The sequence below is a fragment of the Carya illinoinensis genome, chromosome 11 (assembly GCF_018687715.1).
Source record: "Carya illinoinensis cultivar Pawnee chromosome 11, C.illinoinensisPawnee_v1, whole genome shotgun sequence".
NCBI lineage: Eukaryota > Viridiplantae > Streptophyta > Magnoliopsida > Fagales > Juglandaceae > Carya > Carya illinoinensis.
In genome coordinates, this window is record NC_056762.1 from 7,085,604 (window position 1) to 7,100,748 (window position 15,145).

The 15,145-nt window shown below is 35.4% G+C and overlaps 1 protein-coding gene across 1 annotated transcript; it reads right to left on the reverse strand.

Annotated features, from left to right (window-relative positions):
- Nucleotides 1–2,492: 2,492 nt before the first annotated feature.
- LOC122282893 (MDIS1-interacting receptor like kinase 2-like) lies at nucleotides 2,493–6,068 on the reverse strand. Its single transcript, XM_043094952.1, has 2 exons — nucleotides 3,223–6,068; nucleotides 2,493–3,140 (listed from the first exon to the last, which is right to left on the reverse strand). The coding sequence occupies exons 1-2, from the start codon at nucleotides 6,047–6,049 to the stop codon at nucleotides 2,833–2,835; spliced, it is 3,135 nt and encodes a 1,044-aa protein (XP_042950886.1). The 5' UTR covers nucleotides 6,050–6,068; the 3' UTR covers nucleotides 2,493–2,832.
- Between the last annotated feature and the right edge of the window lie 9,077 nt (nucleotides 6,069–15,145).

Sequence of the window (15,145 nt, forward strand, 5' to 3'; positions counted from 1 at the left end):
CAAAATTCACTACTCAACTCACAATATTATACCCATATCTAATCCTTCAAAATCCACAATCAACTCACATTATACACATCAAAATATTCATCATTATCCACAACAAAAGCAGAACAAAATATATGAACATCTTAATAAAGTTTAGAAATATACCTATCACTCACAATATCCTCTTACAAATCACAAGTTTTGAACAAGTCACAAAACCAATCCTTCAAAAAAATCACAACACTAGTTAGTTAAAGACATATATATAAAAAAACACAAAATAAATATCATAAAATTGTAAAATATTTAAAGGAAAAAAAAGTTTTTCCTTACCAAAATCAATGGAGAGAGCAAAAATATTAATCATCTCTCACTCTACTCTCTCTCTCTAACCATCTCTCACTCTAACACACACACTTTCTCTCTAACCCACAACCCTCTCTCACTCTCACTCTCTCTTTCACGCACAGGAGAAGAAGAAGAAATTATTCTGCTTTCTCCCGTGCGTTTCTTCATTAAAATCACCCTGATTTGATATGACATTCGAACGTTTAAAAAGTAACGTTCGAACATTTAAAAAGTAACATTCGAATGTTAAATTTTAACATTCGAACGTTATTTAAAAATGAGTGAAAAATTTTCCGCATTTTTTCAAGTTCGAACGTACATGCATATACGTTCGAACGTTTAAAAAGTAACAATCGAATGTTTAATTTTAACGTTCGAACGTTATTTAAAAATGAGTGAAAAATTTCTCGCATTTTTTCACATTCGAACGTACATACATATACGTTCTAACATTTAAAAAGTAACGTTCGAATGTTAAATTTTAATGTTCGAACGTTATTTAAAAATGATTGGAAAATTTCTCGCATTTTTTCACGTTCGAACGTATATACATATACGTTTGAATGTTTAAAAAATAATATTTGAACGTTAAAATTTAACGTTCGAACGTATATAAAAGAAATATACTCTATTATTATAAATAATATATAATAATATATATAATATATTAACTATATAATATATTATATGTAATGACTATAGATATAATATATAATGAATATATATACTATATATATTATATAATATATACTAGACTATATATAGTATAGTATATAGCACTAGACTATATATATAATATATATTATATACTTAACTAGTATATAATATAGTGTATTATATACTACAGTTAACTTATCTAATTTTAATATTAAATCATTGCGCTTCAAATTCAATCTCTTTAAATTTGTAATAATTGTTCACAAATGATGCATTATTTTATTTAAAAACTACATAAAATTTAAATTATAGTCATATTTACGAAATATTATATCTAACATTCGAACTTCACCCACTAATATTCGAACGTATGTGAAAGAAATGTACTATATTATTATAAATAATATATAATAATATATATATAGTATATTAACTATATATAATATTAACTATATACTATAATATATACTATATATATTAACTATATAATATTAATATATTAACTATATAATATATTATATGTAATGACTATAGATATAATATATAATGAATATATATATACTATATATATTATATAATATATACTAGACTATATATGGTATAGTATATAGCACTAGACTATATATATAATATATATTATATACTTAACTAGTATATAATATAGTGTATTATATACTACAGTTAACTTATCCAATTTTAATATTAAATCATTGCGCTTCAAATTTCAATCTCTTTAAATTTGTAATAATTGTTCACAAAGGATGCATTATTTTATTTAAAAACTACATAAAATTTAAATTATAGTCATATTTACGAAATATTATATCTAACGTTCAAACTTCACCCACTAACGTTCAAACGTCACTGATTAACGTTCGAACATTACTGATTAACGTTCGAACGTCAGTCAACGTTCGAACGTCACTGTCTAATGTTCGAACGTTGGCACAAAAAAATATTACGTTTGCACGTAAAAATCTTTAATGTTCGAACGTTCATGTAACGTTCGAACGTAAATTTTCCTACATTCGAACGTTAGACGAATTCTCATCATGATTTAGTGACGGTTTGTATAAACCGTCACAAAAACTAATTTTTTGTGACAGTTTAGGGACTGTCACTAATTCTAAAGCGTCACTAAATCTTAATTTTGTTGTAGTGACATGTCGATATTCCAAGAATGCCAAATAATAACTCTTCAATCAGGCTAAATTTTGTCATTGAAGATCCTAATTACACCACACTACATTTATAATAACAGTTCTATTAGTGTTAGCGGAGAGGATCCCCCTCCACTTGGTAGCCTCCTTATGTGCGGTGATTTGCCCCTCCATATTGCTAGCCACAAGCTATTATTTTGTTTTGCATTTTTTATAGAATATATAAAAAAATATGATGCAGGTCTAAAAAAATTATATATAACAGTACTTCTAAAATAAAAAGTAAAATTGGTGTCTCAAGCTCTCACTTTTTAAAATTAAATTCTTCGACTCCAATAGTTTCAAATCACATGGGCTTCTATTAAAAATTTGAGAACAAGCAAACCACTGAGTTGCAAAAACTTGCCACAATTATACTCTTAAAAGACACTTTGGTTGATTGATATAGTTGGAACTAAATTGAAGGAAATGAGATGATAAAACAAAAAGATACATTAACACTCATACAAATGACAAGTAAAGCTGCACGTAAATACTTGGGATGGAAAGAAAATGATCTAATAATTAAGTATCTTCGACTAAAACATGATCTTAGCACTTATTCTTTTTAATTATTATCTCGATAGTCTATAATCTTCAACTCTTGACTTCCAAGTTGGCAATGCACGTCTGGATGGCTCTAGGAATGTGCAATATTTGTCGATAACACTTTAGAAATCATGTGCATCGTCGGCCTTGATTGTGGACAGACATTTAAGCATTTCATGGCAAGCTGTGTAACTATTATAAGTTCATTTTCAACTTGAGTTGTTGGAAATGGAAGCCGTTGGTCCAACACATCTTTCATCTGTATGTTCTGCATATCTAACGGCGTTGATAGTGTGGAGATGAAATCACCTGGATGCTTTCCCCTAATGACTTCGATTGCCAAAACCCCAAAGCTATACACATCACATTTTTCAGTTACCTTCATTGTATAAGCAAGCTCTGCAAAGCAAAGAAATGAAGGCAAAGGATAAAATCAACACATATGTATACTATTCTTTGATAGGACAATGAAATAATTTACCTGGTGCAATATATCCATAAGTTCCTGCAGGGGAAGTCCAATTGGATGAGTCTAGCTCCAAAAGCTTAGCAGTGCCAAAGTCTGAAACGTGAGCCTCAAATTGAGAATCCAGCAAGATGTTGCTACTTGATATGTCACGATGAATAATCGGAGGGAAGCAATCATGGTGCATGTAAGACAAGGCATATGCCACACCTTTAACAATATTCAATCTCTTACTCCAGCCCAATACTTTAGCAGCATCTTCGTTGCCTAAGATTAGGGATAAGCTACCCCTCTCTAGATACTGACAAACCAAAAAGGAATGTTGCACATGGGGACAAAAACCATAAAGTTTAACAATGTTTCGATGTCGTATGTCTATCAATGCCCTTATCTCATTCAAGAACTCCTTTTGAAATTTGTTCCCACCAGCATCATCTAGTGGTCGATTGAATTTCTTAACGGCTACAATGTCACCTGAAGTTAGCTCAGCTTTATAGACAGTTCCATGTCCTCCTTTCCCAATGCAATATAGAGCATCAAAACCATTTGTCACTTTTATGATTTCATCATACAATGTTCTTCCATTGAAATGTAATATTGAAAGAAATAGTACTTGGCCCTCGGTCTTGCTTTGTTTGGATTTTGGATCTGTCTTTCTTCTTTGCATAAAAACAAAAAGCCCAAAGAAAGAAAGTAGAACAGAAACTACTCCTAAAAGCGGGAAAACGAGAAGAAACACGACTTTGTGTCCCCTTTTTGAGCTATGTTTGTATATCATGGAAGCATTGCAAGGTTGTAGTCCTGTAACATTACCGCACAATCCCCTGTTCCCTTGTAATGCTTCTACAGGAGCTGTTAGAAACGCACTGCTATTAGGAATGGGACCCTGCAACTCATTGTAAGATATGTCAACATACAACAGGCCATGCATGTCTTCGAATGTTGATGGAATAAGACCAGAAAGATAATTGTGGGAGAGATTTAAGATCACTAAGCTCTCCAGTTTTTTAATTTCCGATGGTATCTCTCCATTTAAAGAGTTATAACTTATATCTAATTTGGAGATATGAGATATGGTTAGGAGATGCGTTGGAATCCCTTCGCTAAAATTGTTGTGGCTTAAATTCAAGTTGATCAATTTCACGAAGTCCCCAAAATTACTTGGAATTGACTTACTCAGCTTGTTAGAGGACAAGTCAAGATATTCAAGATTTGTCAATAACCCAAATTCAAAAGGTATAGCACCAGAGAGTTTATTGCCATTCATCCTCAATCGCTGTAGAGAAATCAGCCTTCCGAATTCTTTTGGAATAGTCCCAAATATATGATTTGAAGAAAGATCAAGTTCACCAAGTTGAGTCCAGTTTCCAATCTCGTGTGGTATGCTACTAGTAATATTGTTGTTACCCAGTCGTAGCATTTGTAGTTGTGGACACTGTCCCCAATTACTTGAGATCTTTCCATTAAATCGATTATGGCTGAGATCTATGAACTCCAAGTTTGGATAGACACCAAAGTCCTTAGATATATCTCCAATGAGTTGGTTACCTCCTAATAGGACTCTGACTATGCTTGTGCAATTTTTGAAGCTTTTGGGAATTCGGCCGTCCAAATGATTGTTGCTTGCAACAAAGTACTGAAGTGATCCACCTTGGCAAATATTTTGAGGCAAATTACCAGTAAATTGGTTTGTGTCTAGTCTTAGTAAAACCAAGTTGATGAGATCTCCAATTCCTTGAGGAATAGAACCGGTAAGTTGGTTTTCATAAAGGGATACAATTACCAAATTGCTCAAATTAGCAAATGGAGTTGGAAGAGAACCATGTAGCTGGTTTTGATCCAATTGTAGAAATTTGAGAGAACTCAAGTTTCCCAATTCTGTAGGAATGGATCCAGAAAGGCTATTATTATTCAGGTGAAGTAGGGTAAGATTTACCAAATCACCTAATGAAGCTGGAATTGAACCAGAAAGATTATTTTGAAGAAGACTTAATTCCTGTAGGGAATTCAAATTTCCAATTTCTGAAGGGATGGGACCGAAAAGTGAATTATCAAACATGGACAAGATGGTTAGCTTTTTCAAGTTCCCGAAACTGGGAGGGATTGGACCTGTCAGGTGGTTCCCACTAATGAAAAGTTGATCCAAATTGGAGAGGTTTCCCATTTCTGGAGGAACGAAACCAGAAAGTTCATTGTCATAAAGAAACAAGTTAACCAAGTTGCTCAAATTGCCTAGAGAAGATGGGATGGAACCGTCTATATGGTTTTTGTAAAGAGCAAGTTCAGTTAGAAAGTGTAGGCACCCTATTTCTTCAGGAATGGAGCCATTGAGGTTATTTTCTACAAGGTGGAGGACCTTAAGATTAGTTAGCTTTCCAATTTCTGGTGGGATTTTTCCTGAAAACTGATTAAAGGACAAATCGAGATATTCGAGTTTTGACAGGGAGCCAATTTGAGGTGGAATTGTTCCAAAAAGAGCGTTCATGTAAAGATCAATGTACGCAAGATTTGGAAATGACAAAAAAGAAAATCCATGAAGCATACCTTGTAAGCTAGATTCAGTAAGGTTTATTTTGACGACGCTTCCAGCAAGGTTGCATGAAATACCGAGCCAATTGCATGGATTCTGCCTACTTAGGTTTAGATTGGAAGAAGAAACTGAAGTCCATGAAGATAAGTGAGATTGGGAGTCATTTTGGAGGCTGTTTTTCCATGTAAGAAGAGCTGTAGCTTCTTTGGAAGAATTAGAAGAAAAAGCAGCTTCCAGTGATGAAACCAACTGAGCAAATAGGACAAAGTTGATGAGAAGGGAAATTACTTTCTTAATGGCTAATGATCCCATTGTTTTTGTTTGTAGAGCGTATGATAGTTAAGGGCTTTATTTATAAGCAATATTGTACGGGCCTACCACTCATCAATCGAAATGCATGTATCTCACAACTTCCTTGTTTGAAGTTGAAAGTTTTAATTCAGAGAGATAAATACTGAAGTGAATTGTACGAGAATTTAATATTATCCAAAAAGTTTAAATGGTAATTAATAAGTATTGTTGGACTCACTTGATAGATACTGTTCAAGTTTAGAAAATAATTTAAGGGCTAGCTAGGGACATGGATCCCAACCTTCCCAGTACATTCTACTTTCTTGCAACAATTTCTCGGCAATTCATGGTTGGAAATTCTCCTCTACTAGATTCCACGGTACATTGAACACTGATCCACTCACGTCAATGGCTGGGAAAATCAAAACGTGTTCCCTAAGAATAATATTAGTATTGTTTTTAATTACGAACTTCGGTCGAATTCTTGCATGTCAAAGTCTTCGTTCCTTAATTTTCCGGTAGAGATATTGTAACACACTAGCTAGATTTTTATAGTAATAATTTGACTGGAATTTGTATATATTGTAAAGGGATATTCGCACACTAGATTTTTATTCTAAAAGTTTGCTGACTTAGTAATAATTTGACTGGAATTTGTATATATTCTAACAGATCGAAGAGAGAGAGAAGGAGAAAAGGTAATAACAATTTTCATAAAGGCTATTTAGTAACAATTATCCTTCCAGAAGACTTCATGCGTTCATCTTTTCGCTATGTTCATACGTTTTCCCACTAGAAACAGAAATGATAGGATCTCAATTAATTAGGTTGGAACAAAAAGATAAGAGGAAGTTTCCCCGGTCAAGAGAGTCGACCAAATAACTAGAATTAATAAAACTCTCATTTAGACCGCTCTGTTTGTTTTGTTATATGACTACCGAACTAATACGATCACATGACAAGTCAGTAGTTAACCCACGCCATGCAGTAGTGTTCAATTGAATTCATGCGGGCCAGCAGCATATATATGTGACTAGTCGAGAGATTGTAGATTTTTTAACACAAGTAAATATTATACTTGACGTTAAAATATCGAATTTATATATATATGATGTTAATTGCAAAGAAAAAGCAGCAATTGCCGATTGAATTTAGGTATATAGTCCAAAATGGTAAGCAGCAAAGTCTTTTCTTGTAGTTCAAATTTAATTGGTTGGTGGCAAGGTGCGCTTTTTAATGGAGAACTGCATGCTCTTGCTTTTAAATTTGCTCGAGGGGACAATTATAAAGATATTAGTCGAAGTCAAGGGACTAGGCATAGTACTGCCTTGTTTTTCTATGATGCGGCCGGTGGGTAGTGGGTACGTACCAAATAAACCTATTTAAAATTATATCATCTCATTTTTTAATCCAAACCAGCATTTAATGAAACTCATATTTAGGCCGCTCTGTTTGTTTTGTTGTACGTATAACGATTTCTCTGTAATTAAATAACTTGCTCGATGAATTAAGAAGAGCAGTAACTTCTTTTGAAGTAAAAGCAGCTTCCAGTGAATTAGGAACCAACTGAGCAAATAGGGTGACAAAGCTGGTGAGAAGCGAAAATACTTTCTTAATGGTTAATGATCCCATTGTTATTGTTTGTAGAGCATCGTCTGAAACTTGAGGGCTTTATTTATAAGCTATCTCCTAATAATTAACTTGAAAGTTTTAATTAAGAGATATTATAAACACATTAAGTGAATTATATATACAACATTTATATATAAAAATTTAATACTATCCAAAATTTAAAAGAAAATCAATAAATTTTATATTACTTACTTTATATATTTCTATTTCTTGTATTTTAGGTCCAGATCAAGTTTAGATAGTACTTTCCAACCATTTCAGTCAATCATAACCCGGCCACCGGCTGGAAAAAGAAATCCATTTTCTCTCCGATCGATGATTTTTGCCTATTCTTTCTGCGCTTCTAATTTGTTGAAGTCTTCGTTCCATTTTAGGTAGAGATATATAAGGCAATTGTGGTTCATAACGTACGGTCTTGATCATATAATCAATTCCACCGCATGCTCAATATTAAACTCAATATTTAATTCTTGTAACTAATATAAGAATTTATCATAGCATATATAAAAAGTAACAACTTGGTCAATTGTAAATTCATGCATTTTGTTGATGGTGAGTAGTACTATATATATATATATATATCTTGTCTCTCGAAACAATGAACATTCATATTCAGGTCATCCATGCTTCATTTCTTGCTTACTATAGATAAGTAAAACCTCCCATTTTTTCTATCTATATATTTTTTAATAATTAATCTTGAGTGAATCATGCAAAATTCATGGTATTCAAAAATGTATTTAGACGTGGACATCGATTGATCTTAATATAACCTTTTAGTCATTTGCATAATTTGTTTTCTTGAGATATTCTTAGATGAAACAAATTCAAATAAAGTACTCATTCCTAATATATTGAGTCTAGGGGTGTGAAGGAGTCGAGTCGAGTGAGTAATGGACATTGAAGACTTGTTCATTTAAGTTTTATTTGAATACGAGTCTAGCTTGAGCTTGAGTTTATCAATGAGTCTAACTCAAGCTGAGTTTACCAAATCACCTAAGGAACATGATTTCCTCTTATACTTTTAAATACTTCAGATCTTATCACTGCAAAGTTAAAGATAATAGTATACAAAAATAATAAATATGAAGTTATTCAGATTTATACGAACTTATTTGAGTTAAATTGAGTTTTATACGAGTTATTTATTTAATAACCAATTAATGGACCTCTTATTTAATAAATTAATTGAGCCAAGCTTGAGTACTTTGATCGAGCCGATCTCGAGGAGCTTACCGAGTAGTCTTGTTCATTTACAATTCCAACTGATCAGTTTGCATATACTCATTGGGAAGTAATCCCTATCAATGATTTTGAGAAGAAATCAAGGAAATGACTTGATTAAGACGTTATTTTCAAGTCTTTTTTGGGAGTTGTCAAAGACAGCAAATTGAAAGAAATAGCAGGAGAGCAGAAAATTCTAAAGTCTTCTAAGTCAACATAGAAAGGAGCCCGCACTGAAGAAGACTCATTCTTGTAAGCATGAAGCCGCCTCTAATTGCAAGTTGCAAGTCAAGACAAATGGCATGGACAGTTATGGGATGCATTATTGTACGTGCCTACCATTCATGAATCGAAAAATATCCCACAAGTTCATTGTTCAATTCCAACTTGAAAGTTTTAATTAAAAGTTATAATTAAACACATGAAATGATCAATTAGGACATATTTGGATAATGAGATAAGATGAGAGTTCTGTGAATAGTAAGTAAATGGTTTGTAAATAGAAATAAAATTATTTGAGTTAAGATATTTTATTAATTTTGGGAAATGAAAGAGAGAAAAAGTTGAATAAAAATATTATAAAATTTAAAAATTGTTTGAATATAATTTTTGTTTTAAGATTTGAAAAAATTAAATTATTTGTTTTATTTTGTTTGAAAGTTTAGAAAATTGTAATAATTAAGTACTAATGATTCGATGAAAAAGTTGAAAATTTGAAATTAAAGTATTTTGTGTTTGAATGACATTTGGAAAATGAATTATGAGAAGTTTATCATGAGATGAGAAATTCTCATGTAAGTTCCCAAGCAACCCCTTAGACAATATTTATTGAGAATTTAATACTATCTATAAAATTTAAATAGGAATCAATAAATATTATAAGACTCATTTCGTATATTTATCTTTCTCTGATTTTAATTAGGTCCCGGCCGATCAAGTTTAGATAATAATTTAAGGCTAGCGATATTGATCGATCTGATGCAGCCTTCACAATACGTTCAACTTTCTCGCAACAATTTCTCAGTAATTCATGTGTTGAAGGAGGCAGTCTTCATCCCTATCATTTTGCTCATTTATGGATTAGTGCATTTTTTCTACGCTTCTAATTTGTTCAAAGTCTTTGTTCCTTTTTTTGGTAGAGTTATAGACATAATGGTCTTGATATAATTAATTAGTCACTATAATTTGTCAAAGTCTTTGTTCCTTTTTTTCTACGCTCATGTTCTTTTTTATTGATTAGGATTTCATTAGATTACAAAGTTGATAATGCAGAAGTACTTGCCACAAACGTGAATATATAATCAATTCCACCGCATGCGCATTAATTAAATTCAATATTTAATTCTTGTAACTATAGCTAAGAATTTATCATAACATAAAAAGAAAAATATTGAATATCTTCACTTGTTCGACAACACTCAGCTAAACATCCAAATGGTTAGTAAGTTATAACCGGGCCTAGAAAAAGAAAATTATATTGTCTACGAGAACTGTTAATGTATTTTTTTCTGCACCTAGTTTGCGGAAGTCTTCGTTCCATTTAATTCTGTAGACATTTGTGGTTCATAATGGCCGTATTCATTTAAGTCACTATAATTAAGCAGATAGCCGGGAGATTCCACGACGAGAAAGTCAGTCAAAGCTTATAAGGTGTACATGTCAATATATTTGAAAAGAGCGACCATTTTGTTGGAAAACGATTTCGATGTGTAAGTAACTTTCATGATGTTTTGGGATTTGGATGTATTTGGAAAAGTCATGAGATATGGAAAAACGATTTCGGTGAATGAATTATGTCTGTTAATGCACATTGCTTTAGTAATTTTACTTAACCAAAATCTTTTAAATAAAAATACACATCTCAATTAAGAAGTGATTAAGTTATGAATTACCAAATATTTTGCTGCACGTTTGATACAACTTTTATTTCTTTACAGTGTATATTCATGTTAATATACTGTTTATTTAAAATATATTATTAGAGGGAATAGTATTAAAATAAGATGAGATCTAGGGATATGAAAACTTGAGAATTAAGAAACTTGATATATTTTGAAATAAAAATTAGTAAATTAAAATGTATATTTGTTTTTATAAAACTTCTTACCTATGAAAACATTAAGAAGTTTTCAAAGTTTTAATTTTTAATCGCAAAAGCAAACCATTATATTCGGTAGTGGGAGACGTCCTTTACATAGAAGCAGGTTGGTTTTCGGTGTATGAAACAATTAAAAACAGAGATGCGTAGTGCAGCGGCTTCACGACGAAACTAAAAATAATCGAGAGGGGAGAGAGAGAGAGAGACAGAGTTATGGGGAGTGCCGTCGAGAGTAGGTGAGAGACTTGGTGCGGACAATTGATATGCTGTCAGGAGGAAATGGAGAAGAAAATTCCTTGATGCTGCGGCGGAAATAAAGGATTCAAAGAAATAAAAGAATACAATTTATACATGTGGGTCGGCGGTCACTGAAAGAAAAACTCAGCTAAACATCCAAATATGGAACAACGTAATGCTCTTACCAAGGAAACTTCGTGGCCTCATCCGAACGGACAAGCTTGCTCTTCCCTTTCTGCGTATCCGTTAGTCCTTGTAGTGTCCAATGGTGCTCTGGTTCTTCCTTTTTTGTTTGGAGTCCTTTGTTTAGTATGAGTAATTCCATTATGTAACATGGTTTCCCTCCACCTAAAGAGAGGACTCCTTGAATATATATAGTGGACTTTGTCCACCTTTTATAAAAAGAAAAAAAAAAATGGTTAGTAAGTTATAACGGGGCCTGGAAAAAGAAAATTATATTGTCTACGAGAACTATTAATGTATTTTTTTCTGCACGTAGTTTGCGGAAGTCTTCGTTCCATTTAATTCTGTAGACATATGTGGTTCATAATGGTATTCATTTAAGTCATTATAATTAAGCAGATGGACGTTGTTACGTCTACAGAAGATTTCTACAGAAATCTTCTACCGATCAGTGCATTTCTCTTTCTTTTTTTTTTTCAATTTTTCTTTTAACATTTTTTAAAACTATTTAAATATTTTTTAAAAATAAAAAAAATCACATATTCATTTAAAAACACTTACTTAATCACTAAGCAAAAAAAAAATTCAAAACAGTTTTCGGTAAAAAATTTCGGTAATCCCTTTCTGTGGGATTAGTGTTTTCCTTAAGCAGATAGCCGAGAGATTCCATGACGAGAAAGTCAGTCAAAGCTTATAAGTGTAGATGTCAATATATTTGAAAAGAGCGACCATTTTGTTGGAAAACGATTTCTGTGATGCCCCCAAATCCCCACGCACGGACACGGGAAAATCGAGACGTCCGGATGATGACATCACGGGTCACCACCCTAACGACGTGTGCCAAAAGTGTGCAAAAGCAACAAATGTGCACGAAGGGACACGCAGCGAATAGCAAAGTCATATAACTAAGTACCAGAATTTTTCTTAATTTAATACAAAACTATTCAAAACATACATATTAAAATATTACGGGACACAAACATAATTTTAAACTAAATACAAAGCATAAACTTCAGCACCCCGGCGGAGCCGCATCCTCGGGCTCAGCCTCCTCCTCCTCATCCTCGATCTCTGCACCAAAATCTACGGAACCAAAAATGGTGCCGCAGGTAAGTAAAATCCAAACACCACCAGATAAAAACATATAGAACTCAGACAATATGCGTGAAGTGATGCCAATGCGCAAAACCCATAAAATCATATTTTTCCACACATGCCAAAAACCCATTTGGCCCACAAAAACATATCCTTAAAACCAAGTCTCGTTATTATCCCAGATAATGGCCCAAACCACCATTTTCCCAGAAAATGGATCAAAAGCCTCAAAAACCAACATCGCCATTTTCCCAGAAAATGGCCCACATCCGAAAACCATAAAAACAATCCGGTTATGCATGCACCATGATCTCCCCTAGGGATCACCCGCACACCCTGGCTCTATGTCACACCGTAGGTAACGACTACGCATGTGACACCTAAACGAGTGATGTCCAGACTCGCGCCCCGCGCGTACCTGGCCAGGCCATCCTCTAGTCCCCGCCACTCTAGGGACCACGGAGTCGACACAACAGTGTTACCGTATCGTGCGATCCGGTCGTCGCCCTGCGACAACCCAGGGGATGTCACTCAGTTTTATCCACTCCCGAGTGACCAGAGGAGATCCACCGAGATAATAACCCATCCCGACTTGGGCTCGTGAGACACACGCACCCAAAAACCATTTACCCAAAAACCTGTGACGCCCCCAAATCCCCATGCCCGAACACGGGGAAATCGAGACGTCCGGATGGTGACAACCCGGGTCACCATCCTATCGACGGGTGCCAAGTGTGTGCAAAGGCAACAAATGTGCATGAAAGAACACGCAGCGGATAACGAAAGTCATAACTAAGTACCAGAATTTTTCTTAATGTAATACAAGCTGTTTAAAACGTATATAGATAAAATATTACAAAACACAAATACAGTTCTAAACAAATATAAAACATAGCATCAGCAACCCGGCGGAGCCGCATCCTCGGGCTCAGCCTCCTCCTCTTCGTCCTCTAACTCTGCACCAAAAGCTACGGAACCAAAAATGGTACCGCAGGTAAGTAAAACCCAAACACTACCAGATAAAACACATAAAACTCAAACAAGATGCATGAAACATGCCCAATGCACCAAGCCCATAAAACACCAGTTTTCCACACACGCCAAAAATCCATTTGACCCAAAAACAGACAACCTTTCTAACTAACACGCCAAAAGTCACATTTGGCCCAATATCTCGCCAAAAGTCCATTTGGCCCAATACCACACCAAAAGTCCCATTTGGCCTCTCAAACCATTATCCAATTTTAACCGCGTTCACCATGACCTCCCCTAGGGGTCATCCGCACACCCTGGCTCCAGTGCCACACCGCAGAGTACCACCACGCGTGTGACACCTAACAAGCGATGCCCAGTTCAGCGCCCCGCGCGTGCGTAGCCAAGCATCCTCTAGCCCTCACCAGCGAAGGGCCACGGAGTCGGTGCGTAGGGCGATGCCCGGTTCCGCGCCCGGCGCGTTCGTAGCCAAGCAACCCCTAGCCCCCGCTCCCGTCGTCTAGCGACAACTCAGGGGACATCACTCAGTTTATTCCGCTCCCGAGTGACCAGAGGAGCTCCACCTGGATAATAACTCATCCCAGCTTGGGCTCGTGATACACACGCACCCGTAAAACCACTCACGCCAATACACAGGCTTTTCACACAATTCCACAAACACACGTGCATGCACCATGCAATGCCATAACAATGCATAATAAAATAATCAAACAACATAAAACAATTAAACAGACAACTCTGTCCTCCATCCATCCGACCCCCAAACTCCTCGGACTCAGTCCGGAATCAACAACCAACAACAATAAATAAATTGTATGAGCGATATATATTTAAATCTGAAAATAGGGTTTGGAAAATACTTACAGCGCTATATGACAATTTTAGAAAACACGCGGCGTTGCAAACGGCGCCGGAAAAGCGACGTCACAGTGAAAATTCACTGTGGCCGTGGGTTGTGAAAAACCCACTTTTAAACGGGGACAAACTAGGACACGAAATTGATAGGGAATGGTCTAGGAATGGTTGTGAAGCTATTGGAAGTGATGAACGGCCGTGGGTGGCGGCGGAATCGCCGGAAATGGCCGGAAAGTGCAAATCGGAAACTAAGCTCGTAGGAGCTGTTCCGGTGGTCGTTGGAGGCCGGAAATGGGTGGGTTAGGACGGCAAGGAGTCGGTGATGAAGTGGTGAAGAAATGGTGGCCGGAGGTGGAGCGACGGCGGCGGATCGGAGCAAAATCTGTGCGCCCTTCTTGGAGCTTTTCCGGCCAAACGGCCGGCCGGTTGGGGGTGGCCTTCGGAGGGGTGGTGCGCCGGAGGGAGGGGAAGAGAATGGGACCGGTGGGGGGCCGAACGGTGGCCGGACGGCACTGGGTTGGGCTGAAGAGGCGTTCGGCCGTGAGGGAGAGGGAAGAGAGAGAGAGCCGATCGGGGGAGGGGGGTTCGAACGCGGGAGAGAGAAAAGAAAAAGAAGAAAAAAAGAAAAAGAAGGGAAAAAGGAAAGAAGAAGAAAAAAAAAGAAAAAGGAAAAAGAAAAAGAAAGAAAAAAAGGAAAAGAGATGTAGGGAAAAGAGGAGATCTAATCCTCATTCCGGGAAGCAAAACTAAACTGCCCAAAAAGAGATTAAAACCCACAAAACAACTAAAAGGAATAAAAT